Source organism: Curcuma longa, chromosome 8, assembly GCF_044706935.1.
Source record: "Curcuma longa cultivar G26 ecotype Majalengka, Jawa Barat chromosome 8, ITB_CL_G26_1.1, whole genome shotgun sequence".
Classification (NCBI taxonomy): domain Eukaryota; kingdom Viridiplantae; phylum Streptophyta; class Magnoliopsida; order Zingiberales; family Zingiberaceae; genus Curcuma; species Curcuma longa.
This window is the reverse complement of record NC_133868.1, coordinates 11,409,429-11,434,158: the sequence shown is the minus strand read 5'-3', so window position 1 is coordinate 11,434,158 and position 24,730 is coordinate 11,409,429. Positions and strand designations below refer to the sequence as shown.

Sequence of the window (24,730 nt, the reverse complement as noted above, 5' to 3'; positions counted from 1 at the left end):
ATAGAAAGGCCAAAAGGTATGTGGTCATGGGTGAGAAAAGGTTTGCTTTCTTCTATGCATCAGATTGTTGACGTTATCGATGTTGGTGCAAGGAACACTAGAAAATCGAATCTGCGTTTTGATAATGATAAAGAGTTCAAGTTAAGATTATGTTGTGTACTGATGAGGAAATCCAAGTGTGCAGGTAACACAGTCCTAGTTGGAAGTTAGGCAGGACAAAGTCCTAGCTGGAGGTTAGGCAAAATAAAGTCCTAGTTGGAGGCTAAGCAAGGCAAACCCTAGCTGGAAGCTAGACAAGAAGTCCTAGTTAGTGGGACTGGACAAAGAAGTCTTGACAGATCAAGGACATTAGGCGGGAAGTCTAGGTGGGCCAGTGGACTAGACGTCTAGTAGGTCGATGGGTCAGCGAGGACCAGATATCGAAAGGAAAGTCCTGGGTGTCAGAGGATTGGATGCTGAGTAGGAAGCCCAAACAGATTTAAAGGATTAGATGTTTGACAAACAGGCAAACTCTCCTAAGAGGAGTAGGTGAAGGCGCGCTCCCTTGAAGGGAACAGTAGACATCGATTTGACCTAAAGTTTCACTGGAAATCCAAAATCAAGACCAGACAGTTGTAAAATTATCTAGACTTAAATTCCTGCATTATACTTGTATTGTTCTAACTCTGTGATGCAGGCAAGTGAGCTTAAGGGAAATCTAGAAAAATAGATTCCGAGCATCCCTATTAGATCCGGATGCTTAGATGGTCTAGGCGTCTCTATCAGTTTTAGGTGCTCAGACAGGGGTTCTTCGGGCCAACGAGATGGATGAGGTGGCAAGTCCCGATTGGTCGGAACACTTCAGCTTCCAAGCGGCCAAAGAAGGATAAGACACAACACAACCAAGTCTGATCCTGCAATCACTACGTTAGCATTTCAAGCACCTCGAGATGGCTAAGTCAGCGATTGCAGCAGATCGGACAGACCACGGTGGGGGTGCCCAAAAGGGGATCCAGGTGCTTGGATTGATCCATAAAAGTACCTGCGAATAGAACCGTCAACACATCATTCACAACTATTTTGCAAGCTCCGTTCAAGTGTTCCATGCTCCTGAAATGTTGTTGAGACACCAAGACGTTACATCGACATCGTGCTCAAGCTGTCAATCATTGTCGGTAACTAGTAGCCTAGTTTAAAATTGTCTTTTTCTTATCTATACTCTAGGGATGGCAAACGTGTTACCGTTTCTCTTTTTGTAAAATACAAGACTTTTTCTCGTTGTAGGAAAGAATCTATTAGTGAATTGCCCATTGAAAGCAGTCAAGAACTGCGAGCCTTAGACTAGTAGTCATAGGCTTTGAATCAAGTAAAAATAAACGTGTCACTTATACTGTGTTCTGATTTTCTATTTTCCACTACATATTCTAAAATATTTTAAAACAAATTTTCGAAAACAAGTGAAAAAGCGAAGTGCGCTATTTAATCCCTCCTCTCCTCTAGTGCTCTAAATGATCCTACAATCGAAAGAGTGGGAGAACTCTTGGAGTCTTGGGACAGGAACGAAGAGTAGGTGGTGTTGCATGTGGAAACTCTCTTAGGTGGGGTCACAAGGAGTGAGCTTATTATTTAAGCTAATTATTGTGTTTAATTATTAGTAATTATTAATTGTTAATATTAGTTTAGGGTTAATGTTAGCAAACCTTTAATTAACTTCATTAACATTTATTTAATTAATAACTTACCTAAGTTATTAAATATAAATAATTTAAATTAGTTACAGTAATTATAATTAGTATAATTTAAATTAATTTATTTATTGTAATCTAATTCATTTTAGATAACTTTTATTGAATAAATTAAATCATAGGTTAACTTAATTTAATTAAATAGATGGTAATTTAAATTGGTTAAATTATATTTTAAATCAATTAAATAATTGGAATTTTAATCATAGATTAAATTGATTAGACTAAATCAGATTTTAATTTAATTAATCTAATTGCAATTAAATAAGTTTAATTTTTTAAATTAGATAACTGACTACAATTAATTAGAATTAGATTGATTTAAATTGATTTTGAATTTTATTTAATAAAATAGATTTTAATTTAAATTGAATAAATTGATAAGTGATGAATTAAATCAGATTTTTAATTCATTAAATATTTGCTTTTATGATTTTATTATTTATTTTGATCCTAGTGATCCATTTGATCTAATATGGCCATCCCTATAATTTTGAAATTTGCAATTTCCATAATGATACTGTCAGAAGGGGAGCTTTGGCACAACGGTAAAGTTGTTGTCGTGTGACTTAAAAGTTACGGGTTTGAGTCTCGGAAGCAACCTTTTACAAAGCAGGATAAGACTGTGTACAATAAACCCTTCCCCGGGACGCCGCATTGGCGGGAGCTTCAGTTGCCCTTTCATAATGATACTTCCAACCATGCTACAAACACAAAAAAGAACCACAAGTTTTATTTGATAGTCATCTAACTATAATTAATCCCAATAGTTATGAGAACATGGCTGCCACATCAATGAATGACATTGGGAGACACGTTGTATATTTCTTGAGACTTTTCGTCTTTCCTTTCTGATTAAGAGTGAGCTTATTTTATATAATGTATATATATAATTCACTGGAAAGTGTGACAGATGAATGGCATCTTCATCGCACTTTACTATCTGGTGGGGAGAAGATAAAAGTCTGTGATCATCAATTGGAAGTTATTTTTGCACCGGTATGATCTTTTACTGTTTAAAGTATCCTTTTGTATTCATAGGTATTCAAATCTGTATTTCTCTTACCTGTATAGCCACAAGAACATTTACATATAGCAGGTCTCCATAACATAAATAGTAGGTATCCAATTTTTTTTGTATCTGTATCAATGTCAGTGTGACCTTACATAAGATATACAGCAGGTTTCCATAGTGATATATGAAATATCAGATAAACTATAGTCTAGAGGAAATAGAATTCCTTGTAATTGGTGTTCTTACTCTAATATTTATAGTACTCCTGACTATCATTTTCTCTTGCAATACATTTTTGCATCCACGAGGAATGAAGTTCACTGAAACTTTGATCTTGTATACGACTGCCCTGGTCCCCGGGGCAATGGTGCAACGGTAGGACATCCGGGTTGTAACTCAGGGACCCGCGGTTCGATCCCCAGCTACGGCGTATTTGCAGGAATTTTCCTCCAAATGGGGAACGCAATTAAAGGATGCTGGACATCTGGATTGACCGCCGTATGCGCTTTTTACCCTGGTGGTCGGTGGGAAACTTCCGTGGGACCGGGCCGGCCACCCCCAGAGATGTGGCTACTGGGATTATTATTTTTTTTTTTTGTATACGACTGCCCTGCCCCGTGTGAAAATTTTTTAGTTACTCAGCTGTTTAAATGCCCTGGGCCTGTTTTTGTCTATATACCTGCATTCAGTAACTGAAGCTTATTTCCCTGCACTTTCCAGAAATGGTTCATCTAGTGCCTTTTCAGCTTAACACATTAGCACAAGTGTAGGTGGTGAGGTTGTTATCTGCATGGCTATAATGGACAGAAATAGGAAGCCTATTGACAAGAATTTGTAGTTTATTTCTGTACAACAAGCTGAATTCCATGAGTTGGAAAACCAAGAGAGTTCACAAGAACACCTTTGAACAATAATGTCTCACTTGTGGTCTTTTACATGTAATTTATTTTCGGGCTTCTCTTTTCTTCAGCTGGATGTTCAATCAGTTCAATAACAAATAAAAAATATTGTAACAATACATGTTAAATATCACATTTTATCATTTACTTACCGAGGCTGTGTTTTCAGGGTCATACAGATGGTCATCTTGCTTTACGTCATACTTCCACAAATTCTCTCATTGTTGGGGACCATTGTGTAGGGTAAGAATTCAAATATTAAAAGAAAGATAAATATCGTGGCGTAGCTCTATCACCGGAGAAAGAAGATTATGGAAATTATGATTCATGACGACAATTGGTTGCATGGCATGAAGAGAATAATATATACTACTTTTCTTGCACTTTTTGACAATTAGAATTACTTGAAAACAAGATGGGCAAAGAAATCATTTTGGATATGCTATTTCTTTCTTAAAATTGTAAGTCTGATTTACTATGTCCATGAGTTTTCATTCCTAAGCTTATCTAAAAATCTTGTGGAACACTTTTGGTGATTGTGAAGTACCATTGTTTGCCTAATCATTTCTGTTGTGATGTTCTATGAAAATTCAGATCCTGGGACTTTGATTTAATTAGCTATTTGTAGGAGATGCCTTTAGTTGTAGAAAGCTTGTTGAACTATTTCGAGAATGCTTTAAGATCTTACAAAACTTGTATAACAGATCTCATTGGTTGTGTTGTTTGGCTACCTATCATCCGTTGCCATTGACTGCATACTTAAGGCTTTAGAGGTCATTTACAGAATTCTGGTCTTATGTGAAGAATTTGAGACTCAAAACATCACAGAGTAATCGCTTTGAGAGTGTGACTTGAGTTTCAGAGATTTAAATATCTGAAAAGCATGACTTCTGTGAGTTTTCCTAGTTTTTTTCACTTGCTTGTTTGCAGTATGATACTAGGATTACTTACATTAGGCCCTATATCATTATGTTATATCATTTTAAACATAGATTCACATAATACCTGCTTAGCTGGAGGAGATACCCATCTTGCAAACAGATGTAACCTATTCATCAATATTTTTGTATATTCTTGTTTCATGTCAGGGAGGGGAGTGCTTTGCTGGATGTTAGAACTGGTGGAAATATGAAGGTACTTTCTTTCGTCGCTAAGGTTCTCTTAAGTACAGACGTGACTATAGGAGTCAATGGGAAAATTTTTGGAGGATTTATTTCCCTATGCAGCCCATTTTATGTGTATTCTTTTAGATATTATGAATAATATAAATTAGGAATTTTATTCTCAAAATGTTTTTAGACTTTGTAAATGTTTTATTTTGCTAGATCTTTCTATTTAGGATAATTAGTTAATTAGTGTAGTTTTTGATTTGGCAAATATGTGTTAGAAAGAATATATAAATTACCTAATCTTATATTTACCTAGACTATTTATTTATTTTTGGATTAGTTAATGATTGATGTATACCATATACAAGCAATCATTTCTAGTACCTTGCCATGTTTAGGATTAGATCTGCACCGACCTAAAATGCTTACGCCAAGTTAAAAGTAGCTAACCATTCTAAACCTTATAAAGCTCCTACGTTGGTCCACATCTCACCTTGTGGGCCTAAATAGAGGTTATAAACAAATAATCATATTCCAAAAAAATGAAAATTTATTTAAAGTAGTGTCAATCTAAATCAAACTATATGCATAATTTGTCACTACCCGGAAACTTCCATCCCTATATGGAAGTTAGTCTCCTTGCTCGAACAATATTCATTTCTGCATTAAAATCTACAAATAATACCCAACAAGGGTACATAGGTTATACAAACATAAATATGCAATATTTTATTCAATGATGTAGACAATGTTCGACCCCTAAAACTTGACTCTATTATATCATGACATGACTGACAACTAACCTTGTGCAGATAATAAAATAAAAAATACCGAAATAAAAAAATATATAAGTAGTCAACTATGCAAATAAAAATAAACTGAATGGACTCTATAGAAACCGTCTCCATAACTATCACTGAGTATTTCTGAACAATCATCCAACTTTATTGACCAAATCTCGAAAATCACCTTAAGTTTGTGAATTTGAAAGTCAAAAGAAAAAGAAATGTGAGCACAAAATGCAAAGTGGAGATACGAAAGACGTGCATGAAAAATATTATTAAAGAGGACAACAACATCATTTATCTTTTTCATGTCATTCGTCTTTTGTTTTCTTCTTAATTAATATCATCAGTTCTCCTTATTTTCTCATTTTCTAACATTTAACCCATTATTGTCTTATTTTATTCGACAACTCAATATGATTTATTGAGTGGGTGAACGACATACAATATACTCATCCAGAATATGTCGTTTAAGTAAAGGTGAACAACCTGCATTTCACCTAATACAAACACATCATGTATAGATGAAAAATATCAAAGTGAGCGACTTGCAATTCATTTGAAAAAGATGCATCGTATAACAGAGTAAATGACCTGCAATCCACCCGTAATGAAATTGCATCGTAAGTATGCATCTATACATATATAGATAGGATGAATGACCTGTAATATACCCAAAAAAGATGTATTGTATATACAAAGAGTGAACAACCCGCAATCCATCCAATACGAAATACATCATGTGAATGTATTTATACAAACACATACATAGGGTGAACGACCCGTAATCCATCCAAAAAGTACTTCACATAAAAATAGGATGAATGAACTACAATTCATCCTGTGAGGTGTCTCACATAAGCATAGGGTGAACAACTTGAAATCTACCTCGTGAGAAAAAATCATCACAATTTTGACCGAAGCCTATGAACACGCGAAAGATTTCAAAAGTCCTCTTTGTGCGCGGAGCCAACTGCTCTATAATTATTTTTTTTAGATTTATTATATTTTTAATTCAACATAAACAATCTCACAACTTTTCATATAATCTTATAACCAAATTTCATGACACAAGGGTATAGTCCTTTCCTTGTTAACTCAATTAAGGGATGATACTCTATTACCCTGTAGGAGTATCCAACCAAAGTTCTCTTGTCCCTTATTTATTTATGGTTGCTTTATCATGAATAGGTATATTGATCGGTCATCCACATATTTCATGATATTTTAAATTTCAACATAGGGAGTCCCCTAGGTGCCCATGTTCTTTTAAATTTTTAAGTTGCTCAATATTACTTTCTAATAGAGTAGCAATGAGAAGATCACAATTAGAGCATAAAGAAGAACAACAAATAAAAGGGGTTCATCGAGCAATATAAATAACTAATAATTTTCTTAAAATCCAAGATGTAATTGAGTATTAAAGAATCTATTCTAAATTTCCTTCTAATTAAGATCTACTTAGATTCTCAAGGAAACTATTATTTGATCATGCATTGTCTTAATTAAAGAAATAAGCATACATGTATATTATTCTCTGTTCTGTTTCCCTAAACGAGCATATATTATTTCTTCTTCCTGACTGTGATTACAAGTTTAATCATACACAAGGTAATTCTAAGGAGACAAATAAGAAAACTCCATCTCAATTAAATATCCACTCGTGCTTGCTGCTATGAAACGTTGGCAGTGCTACGATAATGTGCGGCGGTTGCAACTGTGTGCGACAATGATGACGACGATAACAGGTAGCAAGGATGGCAGCGTCGTGAGGAGTTTGAGGGTGAGAAAAGAAATCGTTTCGGGGAGATTAGAGTTAGAGAGGTTTTAAAGGAAAAGCGGAAGAAAAGGTCATGAGGAAAGAAAAGTTCGACCTTTTATTTCCACTTTTGCATAAAGATCCAGTAAGTTTTAAAATTTATAACTAAGGCCTTTTAATTATTTCAAGATATAACACAATTCAACTAGTATGGAAGAAAAAACATAGAAAGCAAATGGCAAAATCAACTATGAGCAACTCTAACATAATGATTCGACACTATGAGTAATCGCCTCTAGTAAATTTAGAGGTTTAGAGACGACAGATAGAATGTTCTCTAAGAAAGTAGTTGGTAGGATAATCCAGCTAGCCTATTTCCAGCATAACATTCATTTTATTTATTCAATCAACATTTAAGCATGTTATGAATTGACATGTCATTTTTTTAAAGCATCTAAAACATGTTATGAATCAAGTTATTAATTCCACTGAGCATTTTAGACATGGTTTAGGTTGTAGCATGAGTCGACAGTAAAGAAATAGAAATGATAAAGCACTTCGTAGTATAACATGTAGCAAGAAAGCAATAATATTAGCAACAATCATAACTATGTATCACTATGAAATTTAAGCAAGCAGTAAGCATAAGTAAATATGCATGTCATGTACAAAGGAGACAATTTATGAGTCAACTGTTTAAGAAGTGACATGAGCAATTTAAGAATACAAAAAGTCAAGGGTTTCCCTCCACTTATGGTTTCGTAGTCAGCTTTTTCTACCCAAACCTTTAACTCATTAACACCATACCACTACATGCTAGCAAAGGTACACTCACTGAATGAAAGGTAATAAGAAAATATGTACACTTTGTCATGTCCATAAAGCTTAAGCCATAGTAGTATGTCAATATAAGATTATGGGTCTCATTGGTCATGCATTTTTCAACTCTATTTCAAATGGTTCTCACATACTGTCAAGAAGGCATCAAAAGTTAGTTGATGAATTTGATATTTTGAATCAATTGAAGCTCTAGAGAAATCAAGTAGCATAAAGTTTCATTTACAGGGTTGAAAAGTGTAGAATTGGTCTCCACAATCACAAGGCCTGCTGGTTGAATTTGGTGAGCATGGGGCCTAAGATGCTCAAGCAGGAGAATGTTGCTAGCATCGGCTAATAACCTATAGCTAGGTTAGGGATTAGGAGTAGTTAGCATGAATATGGAGAAATTGTGAACAGACACATGCAAGTTCTCTCTAAACACAAATACGAAGGTTGGTTCTACGTTGATGACAAGAATCCTCACATGAAGGAGCTTGCTTGGAGGAGGTTTAACTTTTCTAGGGATCATTGATAGGTGTTAATGTGCTTACATGGATGGAGGAGTTTAGCATCATTGCACGTTGTTGACAGATGCAGATGTGGATGAGGGTAGGTAGGAGAAGTTTGTGCCGGGAGACTAGACATAGGATGGTCACTAGAGGAATTGCTGATAGTTTCTGCACGTGGAGTGAGCTTGTGTGTTCGCAGGTGGCGTCAACTATGGTCATAAATGAATGTGGGAGAGGAATTAGTATTGTCTTTGATACCATAGAGGAGTCACGTATCACACAGAATTAATAAAGAGTTTTTTTATTATTCAAAACATGATAAATATATTGGAAACCACCTTTATTAAAAAATGCCTCTAAATAAATGAGAAATCAAATAATTCAAATCAGTAAAAAAGTAATTATCCAGTCAAACTCCTACATTAAGACATACCAAACTTCTTGACACCCAAAATAGAAGTACCAACTTGCCAATTACAATTGAAATTTGAAATTCAACACCCTTTTCTATGGTTGCTGCTACCCATAAGTAGATTCAATATTGTACTTTTGCACTTTACACCTTTGAATATATGGTATTTGCAATTGGGTTCCTAATAATAATGAACTCTGATGAAGATTGTTTTGTTAATTTCTTGAAATCTCTCACCATGATGGAAGCTAGAGTTTCTTACTATATTGAATTTGCCTATTTACATATGATGTGGCATTTTTTTTTCCAAAACTTGCCCCATCTTATGATCCTTACAACCTTAGTCAAATTTTAAGTATCAGAATATTTTGTGGTTTATCTGCCATATATTCTCAATCACTTTAATTTGGAAATTCCTTCATTTGGTAGTTTGACTTATTCATTATCCTAGAAGAGCACATTTGATGTGTTCTAAAAGTTTTGGATGCACAGGATTATTTCCAGACGACATACAGGTTCTTGGAGCTTTCACCACACGTTTTAATTCCAATGCATGGTAGAATCAACCTTTGGCCAAAACAGATGCTTTGTGGCTACCTGAAGTATGTCACTATATACTCTATTATTTTTATATTTTGGAAATCTTTCTGTGCCTAATTTAACAATCTTCTGAATAGCCAAAAGTGTTTCTATTAAATAATGTACTGAAATGCTACCTGTCGTTGAGTTTTACTTCTGCAAATTGGATACTTGTTAGAATGAGTATTATTGTTTGAGCCAACTATCTTGTCAACAAAAGCCTTTTTTTTTGTGTACAATGGAGCTTTGATTAAATTTGTAGCATATTTGTTTCTGCTGAAATTAACTCAGAATAAGATTGTATATCTGAAAAGTTATGCTGTAACTAAAGAATATGAGGACAATTTTTGGGTGTCATCTATGAGGATTATATTTCATGATTGATTTCTTGAAAGGTCATATTATTTATAATGTCCAAATTTTTAAAATCATTTTCAATAGACTTTTTCTTGGTCTCCTTTCACTTCCCACACCAATTCTAATTTGTTCAAATGGTCTTAAATATGTTTATACTGTTCAAGGTTTAAAATATCGAGCCATGTCGAGGTTTCGATTCCGGACCGGAATGATACAGTTTCGGTACCGTATCGTACCGTGCCAGTATAGTTTCAGTATTTTTAAAATATAAAATATATTAACTAAAATAAAAATTTAATCTAAATATTTAAAAATAAAAAATAAAATATTTTAAAAAAATAATAAGATAATTTTATAGATTTTAATAAAGCTTATTTAAATTATCCCCAACTATAGCTAGGAATTGATTATGTAAATCCCAATTAAACCCTAAGTTTAAAAAAACAAAAAAAAAACCGCGACGGCCTCGTGAGCGGCCTGCGTGCGAAGGCGTCGTCAGGCCTGCTTGGTGCCTCCGCTGGCATCGCCGGGCCCGGATGGTGCCTCCGATGGCGTCGCCGGGCTCGGGCGGCACCTCCGGTGGCGTTGCCAAGCCCGGGCGACGCCTCCGGAGGCGTCGCCGAGGTTGCGCGACGCCTCCAGTGGCATCTCTCGGCCGGAAACGCGGTGTTGGTGCTGTGGCGATGCCGCTCCATCGGCGGAACAAAAAATTTCGTACGTATCGCGCGATACGGTTCGAAATTTCAATCCTTGATACCGTCTTAATCAATTTCCTTCCATTTTATGATCTTTGAATCTGCACCTATTTGCTTTTGGCTTATTTATTTATTGTTAGCAATCTTGTTTATCAATTTTAGCATCCTCTTTTTTTTACACTTTCTTTTGTATGTGTTGTTTCTTAATTGCCTATAACTCATATGGTATGATTAGTATAGAAATTTTCCTTTAGGGTAAGAGATATACGACAATCACATGAGCCTTCAAAACTCTTCTTCATTTCAACAATCGAGTCTTTATTCTATTAATAATGTCTTCAAAAGATCCAAGTTTTCTGAAGCTCATGCATAAAATTTCTGAGCATCCCTCTTAAATATTTGCTCGTTTCTTATTGCTAAAACAGTTGAAGAATGACTGTTTATATTTGATAAGACTAGATGAGTTTCCTATCAACTGCCATTGACTTTGTCTCGATGTCATTGAAGTCAATAATTTCATATTTGGACAGGGGTCACACGATCAAAAGCAGATTGAACTATACATCATGTATTTTCCCAAATCTATCACTTATCTTGCATACTTTGCTAAAACCATGAGGATTAATTTATTTTGTGTGCACAACTGGCTGAATGCTCAGATCTTTTTCGATGCAGCCCTTTTTACTCACATCTTTTGTTTCAAAAAATAGTGAGCTCTCAAAAATATGGAACATGTCTTAGCTTAAAAAGAAAGATGATGATCATAACTTGTATATGTAGGCATCGCAGAGCCCGGGAATTATCCATTTTGAAGGCCATTGAGAGTGGTGCAGAAACATTATATGATATATTGTCAAAAACCTATGCTGATGTGGACATCAAGCTCTGGATTCCTGCTTCATCAAATGTTAGGATTCATGTGGACCATCTTGCCTATCAAGAGAGGCTTCCAAAGGTAATTCTTTCGCATTTTGCCATTTCCCTTTAGATGATGGTATTAATTAGCATTTGAGCTTCGTGGATGGATGTGAGGGGAAGGAATTCAAATGCAATGTCAATCGACATGGATTTCCTATAAGCCGGTCACATTATTTGGCTTCTTTTCTCTCACCATAACCTGCATCCGTTTTGTATAGTTGTTACATTTGGAAGCACATATTTTACTTGGTCGAAGATTATAGCTTTTGTGTTATTTCAATTGCATGGTTACATATGATATCCTTCTGGTGCATTCAGAGCTTTTCGATGGAAGTCTTCAACCGCAGTCACGAAGCGTTCCTGGCTGAAATGGGTGCTAAGTAACATGGGAAAAATGAAACTAGTGTTTTTATTATTAGGCGTTGTTGAACTTGTTAAATGTAATAATACGTAGATGGATGTTTTTTTTTGGTGTGTATGACACAAGGTTTAAAGTTTCGTTGTGTTGGTCGGCATGCGCAAAATATTTCTGCCTATCCATTGGCATATGGAACAACAACTCAGCACTAGAATATCACAGCACCAAAAAGGCACGATGGTAATCTGTCTCTCAAAAGCCTCGCTAGCACCCTCAACAAACTTTGCATGTCTTCAACAAGCATCATGTGTTTTGGGGTTTTGTTCTTCGAGGAGCTTAAATGGAAAACTACAAGAAAAAAAAAGAGGAGAAAATTAAGTGAAGATGGTTCTTTATTTTATAAGGTTTTACTTTATTCTACACAGGAAAATAAACATTAGTATATTTAGTGAAACAATCCAGCAGTAGCTTTCTCACTGTTATTTCCTGGATTATGCAGAATTTCTCAATGCAAAAATTCCGTGCTTCCTGTCGTCTTCATTTTGCTTCTCGATGGTTGTGGACGTATTTAAAGAGAAGAGGTATCATTGGAGCTATTGCAGTTGTTGGGATCTCAAGTTTAGCCTTTCTTTTCGCACTTAAATTATCATAATTTACTTTGATGTATGGAACATGAACTGGTAATCTTATTTATTTCCTCTTCTCGTGTTTAATTTGGATGAGGGGAAGGTTTCTATTGTTCTGAACAATGTTTGGAAACCGGAGGATTGAAGGTCAAATCTATGAACCCATAGGCAATTGTTTCACTGGTTAAACTTATTAACTAGAAAAATAATATTATAAAATATAATTTATATTTTCATATGCATAGAGTATTTTATGTTTTTAAAGTAGGCTTTAAAATAATTATATAATCCTGCTTTAAGGTTTTTAAAGTTTGGAGAAGATGAGAAAAAAAGAACACTCTCGTAAGGAGCGGAAGGTTTTTTTTTTTTGTAGGATAAAAATTAAAAGGACATAAATGTTTTTTTATTTATTATTAAAATGACATTCATTCTATGAGATCATAATAACTATTCAATTATAACAACTAAGCTATAATCTTGTAGATGTTATAAAGGTATAGCAATTATAATTTTATAGTGGCTATAATTATAATATTATAATAATTATAATTTTTATAGTTATTACAATTTTAAAATTATAATAATTATAATTTTTATAGTTATTATAATTATATAGTTATAACAATTATGATATTATAATTATTAATTATATAGTTATAATAATTATGATTTTATAATTATTATAATATAATATTAATCAATAATGAATTATTTATATTATAATAATTATAATTCATAATTATTATAATAAAATATTGATTAAAATATTTATATTGTAGTGGGTATGAATTGTAATTGTTATAATATATTATTGATTATATTTAAAATATTTATGTCTGAAAAATAAAATTATTTTCGAAAAAAGAAACGTATTTGAATAGATGACCCCTTTTCCACAACTTGTGGTGGAAGGCAACTGCTTTGACTGATCGAAATCGAATAGTGTGTCATGCCTTCCGCTGATAGAATTTGAGCTTGAGGAGGTCGCTCGACCACGCTGTTCGTCTCACAATCGCAAATTGCAAGGCTGACTATTGACACGCCATCGAGATTCGAGAACATAAAAGAGGAGGAGGAGGAGAGAAGCGGAGGGCGATGCAGCGGTGCTGGTCGCAGTCGTTGGGCTTTTTGGCGCAGTTGCTCTGGGGCGAGGAGTACAGCAACTCCTTCGCACTCGGCCAGATGGGCACCGTCCTCGATTCCCATTTCTTGGCGCTAACCGCCATCGTCACTGTAAACCTCCCTTATCTTTTTTTGTGTCGTCTTTCTTTCTTTACCTGGGGATTGGTTTTAGGGGTGTTCTCTGTCTTGATTTGCGTGCTGGAATATGTCAGGTTGCCTATCAGTTTGTGTTCTTCGTCATCACGGCGCTCCTTAAATTCGATAAAGTTACAGATTTTGCAGGTGAATACTGCTTTTTGATATTGCCATTTTACTGTCTTTCTAGTTCGATTCTTCAATTTGTTGGTCTAACCATTTTCATCCAATAAGTTAGCAAAGATATGTTCCTGGATCTCGCCATGATTTAAATGTAGTTGAATAAGGGACATATAGCCTGTTATGCTGTTTAACTATTTTGGTTCTGTAACTATTAAGAAATTTTGATGCTACTTTGTTCTTAGGTTTTCACAAAAGAAACAATGGAGACAAAACCAGTGCATGATCAAGAGTTTAGCCTTCCCTCAGAAGAGGGTTGCTGTCCCTTGCATGAGTTGGCAATAGAGTTAGCCTTCACATGCCTAGGCCGATCTAGCATGAATTGGGACACACCTAGTGTGACTCGACTATAAACAGGCTAAGTGCGCCCAAGTTGAGAGGTGTGGTTAGCTCATAGTCATGTTTGGCTGACTCCGATCTTGGAATAGGTTGGACTAGGATGGGCTTGGGTTGGGTCGAGCATGGGCGCTTAAAACAAGTTGAATCTAGGCATGCAATATAGGTCAACTGAATTTAGCCTTATGCTACATATGACTCAAGCTCAAACCTAATGTACTTTGACACTTTAAATACTCAAAATACTTATATTTTAAATCAAATAAATAAAATTATAGGGGTATTTTAAAATAAAAAATTCAAATATTAAAAATAAAAAATAATTAAAATTCTCTCATAAATACCCCTCCTTGCCTATCCTTTTCTTTCAAATTTAATTCAACTAATTATGTAATTGTGTAACACATATAAGAATAAGTACTATTTTTATATATTTTTGGTCAAAATCAAGAAATAGCCTAGCCATGCTTGACTCGACATGGATTGACCTAGGCTAGGTCATGCCTAGCACTGACCAAGTCGTGTTTGGCCTACTTCTGGTTGACCCTCCTTAAGCTAAGATGTGATTAGTTGCCATATAGCTATGTGAACAAATAATATATATATATATATATAAACCATTAGGCCGAAGCACAAATAACTTGTATACATAACTATTGAATATGTACTTTATATGGATAAATCAAAGCCATTATATTCATAAAATTTGTAAAATCACACAATGAGAAGCCACAAATATATCTAATATGACTAAATAGTACAGAAATAATAATAATATATTTCTTTAGTGATAAAATTTATGTATTCTAATAAAGAAACCCCACTTAGTTGGGATAAGACTTAGTTGTTGTTGTTGTAGTATTCTAATGAAGAAACAAACAATATTTTAGAAATATTAATTATATTCTTATATTAAAATCAAATTGGCAGCACATAAATAATATAACAAGCTTTACCCAATCAATTAACATTTTCTCAAAACTAACATTTATGCCCTCAATTAAAACTGATACACTTACACTTAGATAATGGGAACTACTTCCATATATCAATTCACACTATGTCGACATTACTAATATATACTCTATTAGGTGGGTTATTCGAAGGCAATACCTAAGAGCTCCCTTCTACCTATGTAAGTATTATTAATCAATAAAGTAGTTTACATAAACACCCTTATATATATGTATGTATTTAAAGATGGGTCCTTAACACTCCCCTCACAACCAATATGAATATATTATAGAGATTAATTGTGTCACAAATGTACTCAACTCTAGGCTCTTTTAAAGATTTAGTTAATAGATCCACAAGCTAACTATTAGAGTTGATAAATGAGGTGGTAATTTTTTTAGATTGGACATTCTTTCTAATGAACTAACAACCAATCTTTGTGTTTTATCTTCTTAGGAAACATGATTTAAAATTATGCATAATGGCTTAATTATTGCAATAGCTTGGTCATCAACTATTAAGCCCATATGAGTTCACATGTTGCTAATGCCATGGTTGTATATTCTACCTTTGCATTTGATCTAATTACAACAAGAGAACAACAAAAATAAGATGTTTGTCTCATGACTGTGAGATAGTTTAGTTTTCCAACCAGTCTTTTATATTTTCTTAGATTAGCTAATGGTTTCCTTAGTCCTGGTATTAATTGACACTAGCATTTATGAGGGTCTCTAGTGCATTACTTCCTAGCATGTTAGCCGCATTGCACTATATTCTTGCTCTGTTTCTTCTAAGCAAGCAACATCTATACCAAGGAAATCCTTGAGGTTACCCAAGTCTATAATTTGGAAGTTTTGGTTAAGATAATCTTTCAATTGTGCAATCCTTGTGGAGTCATCACCATTAATTATAATGTCATCCACATAGACAATTGGAAGAATATATTTTCTAATGAGGTGAAGATTAAGTGATTTGTGATACTTTGATAATGTCATACTAAAGATAGTTGGGCTGAACTTCTCAAGTTAATCTCTCAAAAATTGTTTTCAGTTCACATAGTGATTTCTTCAACTTACACACGAGGCTAGTTTCCTCATATCAAATCTAAGGTTGATTTATATAACCTTCTTAGAAAGATCGAGATTCAAAATCTCAAACTGTGTTGAAACTTCGATCTTTCACTGAAATGATATTATTTCAGTATCGTGTCAATGTTCCGGTACATGGTGCTCGTAAGAGATTGGAGTTGAAGAAAGGAGATGAAGCATAGGAAGGAGTTTGTGCCGAGCATGTTTTTAAATCTTGTACTATGCCGGGCAAAACAATCAACACATATCATTTTAATAAATTATCAAAATTCGATACCACTTAGCATAGAAAATGTCTCCTTTGCTTCATTTTCTTCCTTTTTCAACTTCCAATCTATCATCGACACCATGTATTGGAGCGTCAACATGATACTGGAATAATATCTTTTCGGTTAAAGACCGAAACTATAACACGGTTTGATATTTTGAACCTTGGTGCTAAGTGGTATTGAGTTTCGGTGATTTACTAGAACGATACTTTTTCGCTCAACACGATATGAGATTTCAAACCATGAGAAAGATCAACTAATGAAAGGGCTAGTGGGAACTAGTAGCCAAAGAGAAGAAGAGACAAATTGAAGCAATCTTAGTCATTATAGAGAATATATCAATGTAGTCGGTGCTATAAACCTGAATGTAGCCGTTAGCCACTAAACTAGATTTAAAGCAATCAATAGGTTCATATGGTGAATATTTAATCAAGAAGACCCATCTAAAACCCACGATAGACTTCCCTGGAAAAGAGAAACTAACTTCTACCATCTTAGATCCAAAAATACCTCTAAGACATTCCATGAATTAACTAAGATAAAGAAGACAAAAAGGTAGATTATTTGAGTGATAGAGATGCATAAGATATAAAACAAGAAAATAAATTAGAAGTAGAACACTTATGAGTATCTTTGTTAAAATAAATAGGAATGTGTAAATCATATAAGGAATCTCAGACAACGACTGAAGAACTTGGAAGCCTCCACGAGGTGTTGAAGTGTCTTTATGTCATAGTCATTAGCTATAGCAGCAGTAGAGGCCACGGAGAATTCCGTAGATAGAGGTAAAAAATATAATGAAGTAAAAATAAGAACTTGCACTAACTCAGATAAAAATGGAGTTTAAAGAAAGAAAAGAGTAAACTAAAAAAAAGTCACATTAAGAGAGATAAAGGCATGACATGTCTCAGGAGAGTAACAACCATAACCTTTTTAGAGATGACAATAACAAAAAAAATATATACTTGATGGACCATGAAGATAACTTATCATGACCAAGGGACATTAGTTGAAGAAGGCAAGTGCATTGAAAGACTTACAATGGAAGAGAATATGTAGCATCTTGTGGAAAGAGGATATAAATGGTATTTAACCATGAAGAATAGAGGATGACTGATGGTTATGAGATAATCTATAGTGAAAATAGCATCTCCCTATAAAAAACCCTAGACATGCATGTGTAGGAGGAATCTTTCATTCTACTACACTATTTTGTTATTGTGTATATGGACATGGCTGATGAAAAATGCCATGACTTGATAGATATGACAAAAGAAAAAGTGCGACAAATATTCCCTAACAATGTCACAGTGCAGACACTTTGTTATCAACTTAGTTTTTAATTTTAGTATAAAAGGAGAAAAAGACAACAAAAGAAGGAAAATATTATAATGAACTTTTCATTAGAAAATACTAGGTGATTTGAGAATAATCATCGATGAAGGTAATAAAATATTTGAACTTAAGATAGGATTGACTCGACTTGGGCCCCAAATATCTGAAATAATTAAAGGGTGCAAAAGCACACATTTGAACATTGATAGGGAAAGAGGATCTAGTGTGTTTACCTAATTTACAAGTGCTTGAAGACTTGATAGATTGGGATCCATTTGCCTCTGAGTTTTGGAGAGAGGGATGATTAATATGGCTGTAAATCTAGAGGGATGAAGGTGTAGCTAAGAGGGTTGAAGACAGTAGAGGTACATATAACTAATATAACCCATGAGATTCTACCCAACACCAATTAGCTTGCGTACTCAATCTTAAATGGAAACAGAAGTAGCATCAAATGTGATAGAAAAATTCAATGTTCTAGTAGATTTGCTGATAAACAACTAGTTCAATAGAAACTGATAGATGATTGGTTGAATGAAAACTCAAAGATATATAAAACACATATTTATCTTCCTTAGTAAACAACTGGAAAGAAAAAAGTAAAACTATCTTCCCATTTATTACTATTCTTCTCTCCTTTTGTTCTGTCTCCTCTTCCTCTCCTTCTCATTCTTTGTTTTCACTTCTTTTTACTACTTTGCAGTTGAGCTTTCTCTCTGCTGAAATAGGAGGAATCTACTATTCTTTATTTACCGAGAGCACCATCTGATACTTGCTGGCCTAATCTGGATGCCACAATCTGTTCCTTGTTTTTTGGAATTTGAATTTTGTATTGAAATGGGGCTAGGCTTCACTGTTACTGTCAAAATTCCAGTTTTAGTTTTACCTTTCTAATTGTTGCTGTATTGTCTGCTTGAATTTTTTAATCAACCTCATGTCTTTTGTCAATATAGGTAGCACAAATTTTGTTCTACTTGCATTATTAACACTATTAGTAAAAGGATCATGGCATTTCAGACAGGTATCTTTTTCTCCTCAACCACATTACTTGGTGAATTTTGTCCCATAAGTTATTCTCATATCACCATCCCACATTATATATTGCTCTACCTACCAGATTGTGCTGACTATTCTTGTATCGCTTTGGGGCCTCCGCCTAGCATTGTTCTTACTGATGAGGTATTGTACATCATGCAGTTCCTTTCTTCAAGCATTATCCAGGTTTATTAAATCACAAACAATCTCAGACAAATAATAAGTCTTTTCTTTGTTGACCGTAATGTCCATCCTGAGATTAAAGATTGAGATTATATACTGAACATAAATTTTTACTAGTGGAGGTCATTCTTTTAACTTGTTTCTCCTTTTTATTTTTTAAAAAGAAAAGTAGGAATTAATTCATTATGCAATCAAGCCTTAACCTTCCTTGTCAAAGATTTAATGACAGCATCAACCAGCTAAGTTCACAAATGTCGCCTACAATGTGTTTTGTTGATCAAATACACTCAATAGTCTCTCACAAGATCAACAGAAATTTTAGAGTTGATTACTACTCTTTGGCTAAATTGATCTCTAAATAATAAAGTAAACCTTCCTTAGTAGTCAATTCCCCTATAATATGGAAGAAGCCCCTTCACAACAATTACTCCTTACCAGCGCAAATAAATTGTTGCATGCTCCCTATCAGTCTTTCAAGCAACATCACAAAATATATCATTCCTTCTGATATTAACAATTTCTCTTCATGAAGCTCACTTGAAACTCTTTTTGACATTACATCCTTACACTTGGGCATTGGTCTTAATTCAATCGTACCAGATTCCACATTGCAAACTAATTCTTGAGCATAGAGGTCTATACTTAAAGTTGCCATTATTTCTATTCCTCCCCAAGTGTTAAATTGTAGCAGCAAAAGGCTTCACCTCATTGGATTGTTCTTTCCCCTGAGAAGACCACTCAACAAGCCACTTCCCAGCTAAATAATTTTCCATGTACAAAAACATTTACCTCCTTAACTCTTTTACTAGAGTCCACAGTTCATTTCCAAAAGGGCATTCAGTCACAATACACTTAAAATCATTCTATCTTTTGCACAAACATAACATTTCTCAGTTGCAACTTGAAACATTCAAAATTGATGGCAAATAACCTGATGTTGGCAGCATCCCCAAGCTAGAATCTTTACAAAATTATTTTCCCTTAGTGACACATTAATAGTTCATAGAACCTTTCATTTCAGCTGAGTTTAGTCCTCCATAATTTAAAAGCTCCTCTCCCTCATAAAATATTTAGCTACCTTAGCCAACTCATCATTGGCACCATATTGGCACACCCATGTATCTTCACACATCAGAAATTTATATTGTTAAGATCTTACTGACCAAGAAGTGTGAACATAATAGAATATAAACAATTCACAACCAATTTTCCTCCTATGAGCTCTTGAACCAGCTTATATTTCCTCGCTTCAATTTGATAGGAATGGAGCTAATCCAAGAATCATTCTTAATGTTTATTATTCCCACTTCTATAATCTGTATTATCACACAAGCGCTTAGAACCAGTATACCCCTCTGAATATTCCTGAAAGCACAAGATGAACTCCCACTTCACACTTCTTCCCAAGTATGTGTGACTATCTTCCTCTTAGTACTTGATTTCCAATCAGTCATGTCCTTATTCAAATTAGGCAAACTTCTTTAGCATTACTAGTAAATCATTAATGTTCCTCACTCTATATTCATCTGTTGCTCTCCTAGCGGTCACCACTTCCCACGCTATCAAGTTGACTTTCCTCTACTTAGTATCATCAAATGCCTAAAATAAAATCTTGCATTTTACTGAGACACTCTTTACCACACTGTCATTGGCCCATTTGACCATTTAGCAGTAAAGCAACAAAAGCTCATAACTCAGAGGAGCAATAAGAGGATCAAGGTTCGAATTCCAAATGGGACAAATATTTTGGAAGTTGACTTTTGAGTGTGCATGAGTTGTGTTCCGGATTTACTTGATAGGCGAATTAAGAGGAAGGTCGTCTACGTTTAGGATAAATCGGGCGAAGTCCAAACACTTGGATTATTTTTTTTAAAAAAACTCATAACTGAATTGATCCATTGATATAGAAAGCATTATGTCATATACTTGCTCACATTAACTGTTTTGATAGGAAGACTGCAAAAACAATCCAGCAGCACCTTAGTATTGCTGTAAATCTTCTTATCAACCTTAAAAGTTATCAATAATCATCACAAAACATCATAGTGGATATTTCAACTACTCTACAAGGAATTTCTGAGCGACACTATGATCAAGCAACGCTGCCAGTAATTTCTTCGTTGAGAAATAAATGAGACAAAGGATCTCCTTTCCTGATAACAATACTAGTTCTGAATTACATAGAAAAGAATGTTAGTATTCATTTTACAACTAAATAAGAAGCCAAACATGCTTTAAAGTTTAAACCATCGAATGAACTTCTCAAGAAAATCCATAAGCCTCATTTTAGCAATGACTGTGTTCCATGAAACTCTATTAAATACCTTTTCTACTTTTTACAATAACATAGGGATTTGCACTCTGAAATTACCCTAAAGAATGCATCATTTCACTAACCATGAGAAGGTTATCATGTATACTCTTTCTTGGAGGAGAAGCTTCCTGATTAGGTTTCATTCGTTAACAAATCTTGGTCATAACTGTATATGACAACAACTACCAAACCTTATCTCACCCATTAGGTGAGGTTGACTATATAGATCCTTCTACACCATTAAACTCTATCCCCTATTATATGGTGATCTATATTTAAATAAATTTTATCCTATTTTATTGTTGCTAATCTAAGTATTCTTTGGTCTTCCTCTTCCTTGGTCATAACTATATAATTTACATTATAAAGTGATATAAGCCTAAAATTCTTGTGGCTACAATGCACATTTTTTTATGAATAAAAAATTATTCTAGTTTTACCTCAGAGTAGCACAACAACCTACGCATAAACCCCATCCATAAAGCAGTCTTGATATCCATTCACAAGTCCCATAATAGTATTCTAAGAATAAACAAAAATCTCAGCCACGTGGTTCAGGGCTTTTGCCCCTTCCCAAACTATTCAGTGTATAACCTACACCCTCATAAGAGCAACATCTAACTAGACTATTAGCCTGCACAGAAGATGGCCTTTTCCATCCAACCTAAGTCATATTAGCAATAAACTGATAAATGGCAAAATTAACCTTCCATAACATCTGATACCGATCTGCAAAAGCATTTTAAATAGCCTTATCCCCCCTAATAACAACACAGTTTTCCCAAATCTCTGCTGCCTCATTCTTTGTTCTCATGGCTTTCACCTGATTATGGAAGAAAGCAATAGCTAAGTTCATGCTTCTAAGCTTCTTTCTTTCTTGTTCAGTCAAACCTCAACTAATCTTCCTAGCCTTCTAAAGAGCTACTACAAGCCTGCCTGCAATACTGCCACTACTCTTATTGTCCAAACTGTAAATTAGTTTGCCAAAACCTTTGTTTTTAACACCCACATTAAAATCTTTCCTTCACTTCTCGTCGTTCCCTAATTTCATGTCTTAACCTCTTCACTCTCGTCGTTCCATAATTTCACACAGACCTTCATACGCCCTCCTACTAGCCCAATTTCACGTCTTATACAAATCAGCACCCAGAGCTACTCGAGACGGCAATATTAGACATGACCGAATTACACGAACTGATCTAAATATATTGTTCTTCTATTGATATTGCAACACTTTGTGTTTTGAATTTCACTGAGATTTTGTTATTGAACTAGCTTATTCTTTCATAGAACATACTTATATATGTGTCTAAATTCTATCCAAAATTTCTAGTGACTAAGCATTCTTATATGAATTCATTTGCTTTCCTAGAAATCCCATCCTTATTTGCTATCAAGATTCTTATCCTTATTAAGTACACATGGTACTTTGTTCTTTTTTTGTCTTTCAATTAGAATCCTGCAATGGGGGGAGGACAAGCGCTTTGATGAAATGCGTACTAACTTGGGAAAGTTAGCTGTTTTCTGGACATTCCAGGTTTTGAGCAACAGCATATGCTTTGCATATCAATAATGCGACTTCTTAGAACTCAAAAGGAAATTGTTTGTTTTCTCAGGCTGTCTGGGTTTGGACTGTAAGCTTGCCACTTACTATTGTGAATGCTAGCAATAGGAACCCATCCGTTGAAGCCCGAGATGTCATTGGATGGATAATGTGGATCGTTGGCATCTCTTTTGAAGCAATTGCTGATCAGCAGAAGTTGCAATTTAAGAACTCTCCTGCAAACAAGGGAAAGTGGTGCACTGTTGGAGTTTGGAAATATTCCCGCCATCCAAATTACTTTGGCGAGGTCATTGACATTTCAATTTCATTCTTTCTCATCCTTTTCCATTTTCATACCATGCTCTAGTTATTGCTCCCAGCCAACACAAAGAAGGCATTGTCATCCAAACAATTGACTGAGATATGTTGATGTGTGCTGAATGTAGCTGTACACATCACTCGGTGCTGTTCAACATATGACGAATTAGCAGTGGATAAAGAAGAACATAATCGAATATTGCTTTGTTCAATGCAGATTTTCCTTTGGTGGGGAATATTTGTGGCTTCCACTCCAGTTTTGAATGGTGCAGAATGGCTCGTGGTGCTCGGACCCATCTTCCTCACTCTCTTACTTCTTTTTGTCAGTGGCATTCCACTTCTTGAGGTTGGCAATAAAAACATAACCTTGGCAGTCATGTTCGCTGTTACTATGTCTATTCTAACTGATCACTTGTTGAAACAGGATTCTGCTGATAAACGATATGGGAGAGTATCAGAATACCGACACTACAAAGCCACAACAAGGTCAGTTCTTGTTGCTTTACCTCTGATTTCATTTCTGTTTTTTCCTATCGCAATTGTCAATTGGGAGGTTGGAAAAAGTAGAGACTAAAGCTGCTTGTGTGTCTTCCAGCCCACTAATTCCGTTGCCACCTTTTGTGTATGGAAATCTCCCTGCATGGTTCAAGGTAGCTTTTCTCTTCGAGTTGCCTCTCTATAGCCGAAGCCTTGCACAGGAAGGATCTACCTAGCAAAAGCTCTTACTGTAGCATTAATTTCTCATAGAATGATCATAGTAGAGAAATACCTCTATTGTTCCATTTCCATTAAGAAAGATTGTTACGAGGATCCTATTTTTTTAAACTAAATTTTTTGATAGTGTTCAAGTTTATTTGTTTGTCTTGTTGAACTTATATATATATTCTCAATTTGTGTTCTTATCGTGATTGTTCTTATCATTTAAGTAAATCATTAATGTAAATTTATAAGGTATAAAAAATTAATGGATACAAATAGTAGTATAAAAACACATGTTCAATGTATTATTTTTATATAGTTAATTGAAAAGGTTTGGGCAAGTTTATAAACACCTTTGTTCAGATATTACTGTTAGTAGAATGCAGAGTTCCTAATCTTCGCGAATCAAAGTTGAAAGTTGTTTCAATGTGGTAATATGACAAGATCAACATATTAGTTTATATCACTATAAGTTCTAACGAAACTTTATCAAATTACACAACCAAAGTTTGGCACTTACCAAACTTTAGTGATCAAACATTCACGTGTTATCTATCCATGACCTCAAATGATCCATTTGAATCATGTATGCTCATCAAATCATTGTGGCCAAGAAATATTAATTAATAAATTTGAAATGTCCAAATCGTCTGTC

At 34.5% G+C, this 24,730-nt stretch overlaps 2 protein-coding genes across 6 annotated transcripts in view; both read left to right on the top strand.

Annotated features, from left to right (window-relative positions):
* Positions 1-24,730, top strand: part of LOC141833422 (uncharacterized) — a 132,461-nt gene that overhangs the window by 8,503 nt on the left and 99,228 nt on the right. For 2 of the 5 annotated variants that reach the window (XM_074720855.1, XM_074720853.1), the window contains exons 7-12: positions 2,638-2,723; positions 3,808-3,881; positions 4,727-4,772; positions 9,524-9,633; positions 11,443-11,617; positions 12,438-12,660. In XM_074720855.1, coding sequence (XP_074576956.1) covers positions 2,638-2,723; positions 3,808-3,881; positions 4,727-4,772; positions 9,524-9,633; positions 11,443-11,617; positions 12,438-12,590 — 644 coding nt within the window. In that variant the 3' untranslated portion in view covers positions 12,591-12,660. Of the gene's footprint in view, positions 1-2,637; positions 2,724-3,807; positions 3,882-4,726; positions 4,773-9,523; positions 9,634-11,442; positions 11,618-11,898; positions 12,343-12,437; positions 12,661-24,730 lie in introns of those variants that run through there. The other 3 variants (XM_074720858.1, XM_074720857.1, XM_074720856.1) reach the window with 2 other exon arrangements.
* LOC141833259 (uncharacterized) lies at positions 13,566-24,268 on the top strand. The gene is made up of 9 exons (XM_074720660.1): positions 13,566-13,797; positions 13,899-13,968; positions 18,937-19,004; positions 19,101-19,162; positions 22,971-23,052; positions 23,132-23,365; positions 23,594-23,722; positions 23,801-23,862; positions 23,972-24,268. Exons 1-9 carry the CDS (start codon positions 13,660-13,662, stop codon positions 24,087-24,089), a joined length of 963 nt encoding a protein of 320 aa, XP_074576761.1. The 5' UTR covers positions 13,566-13,659; the 3' UTR covers positions 24,090-24,268.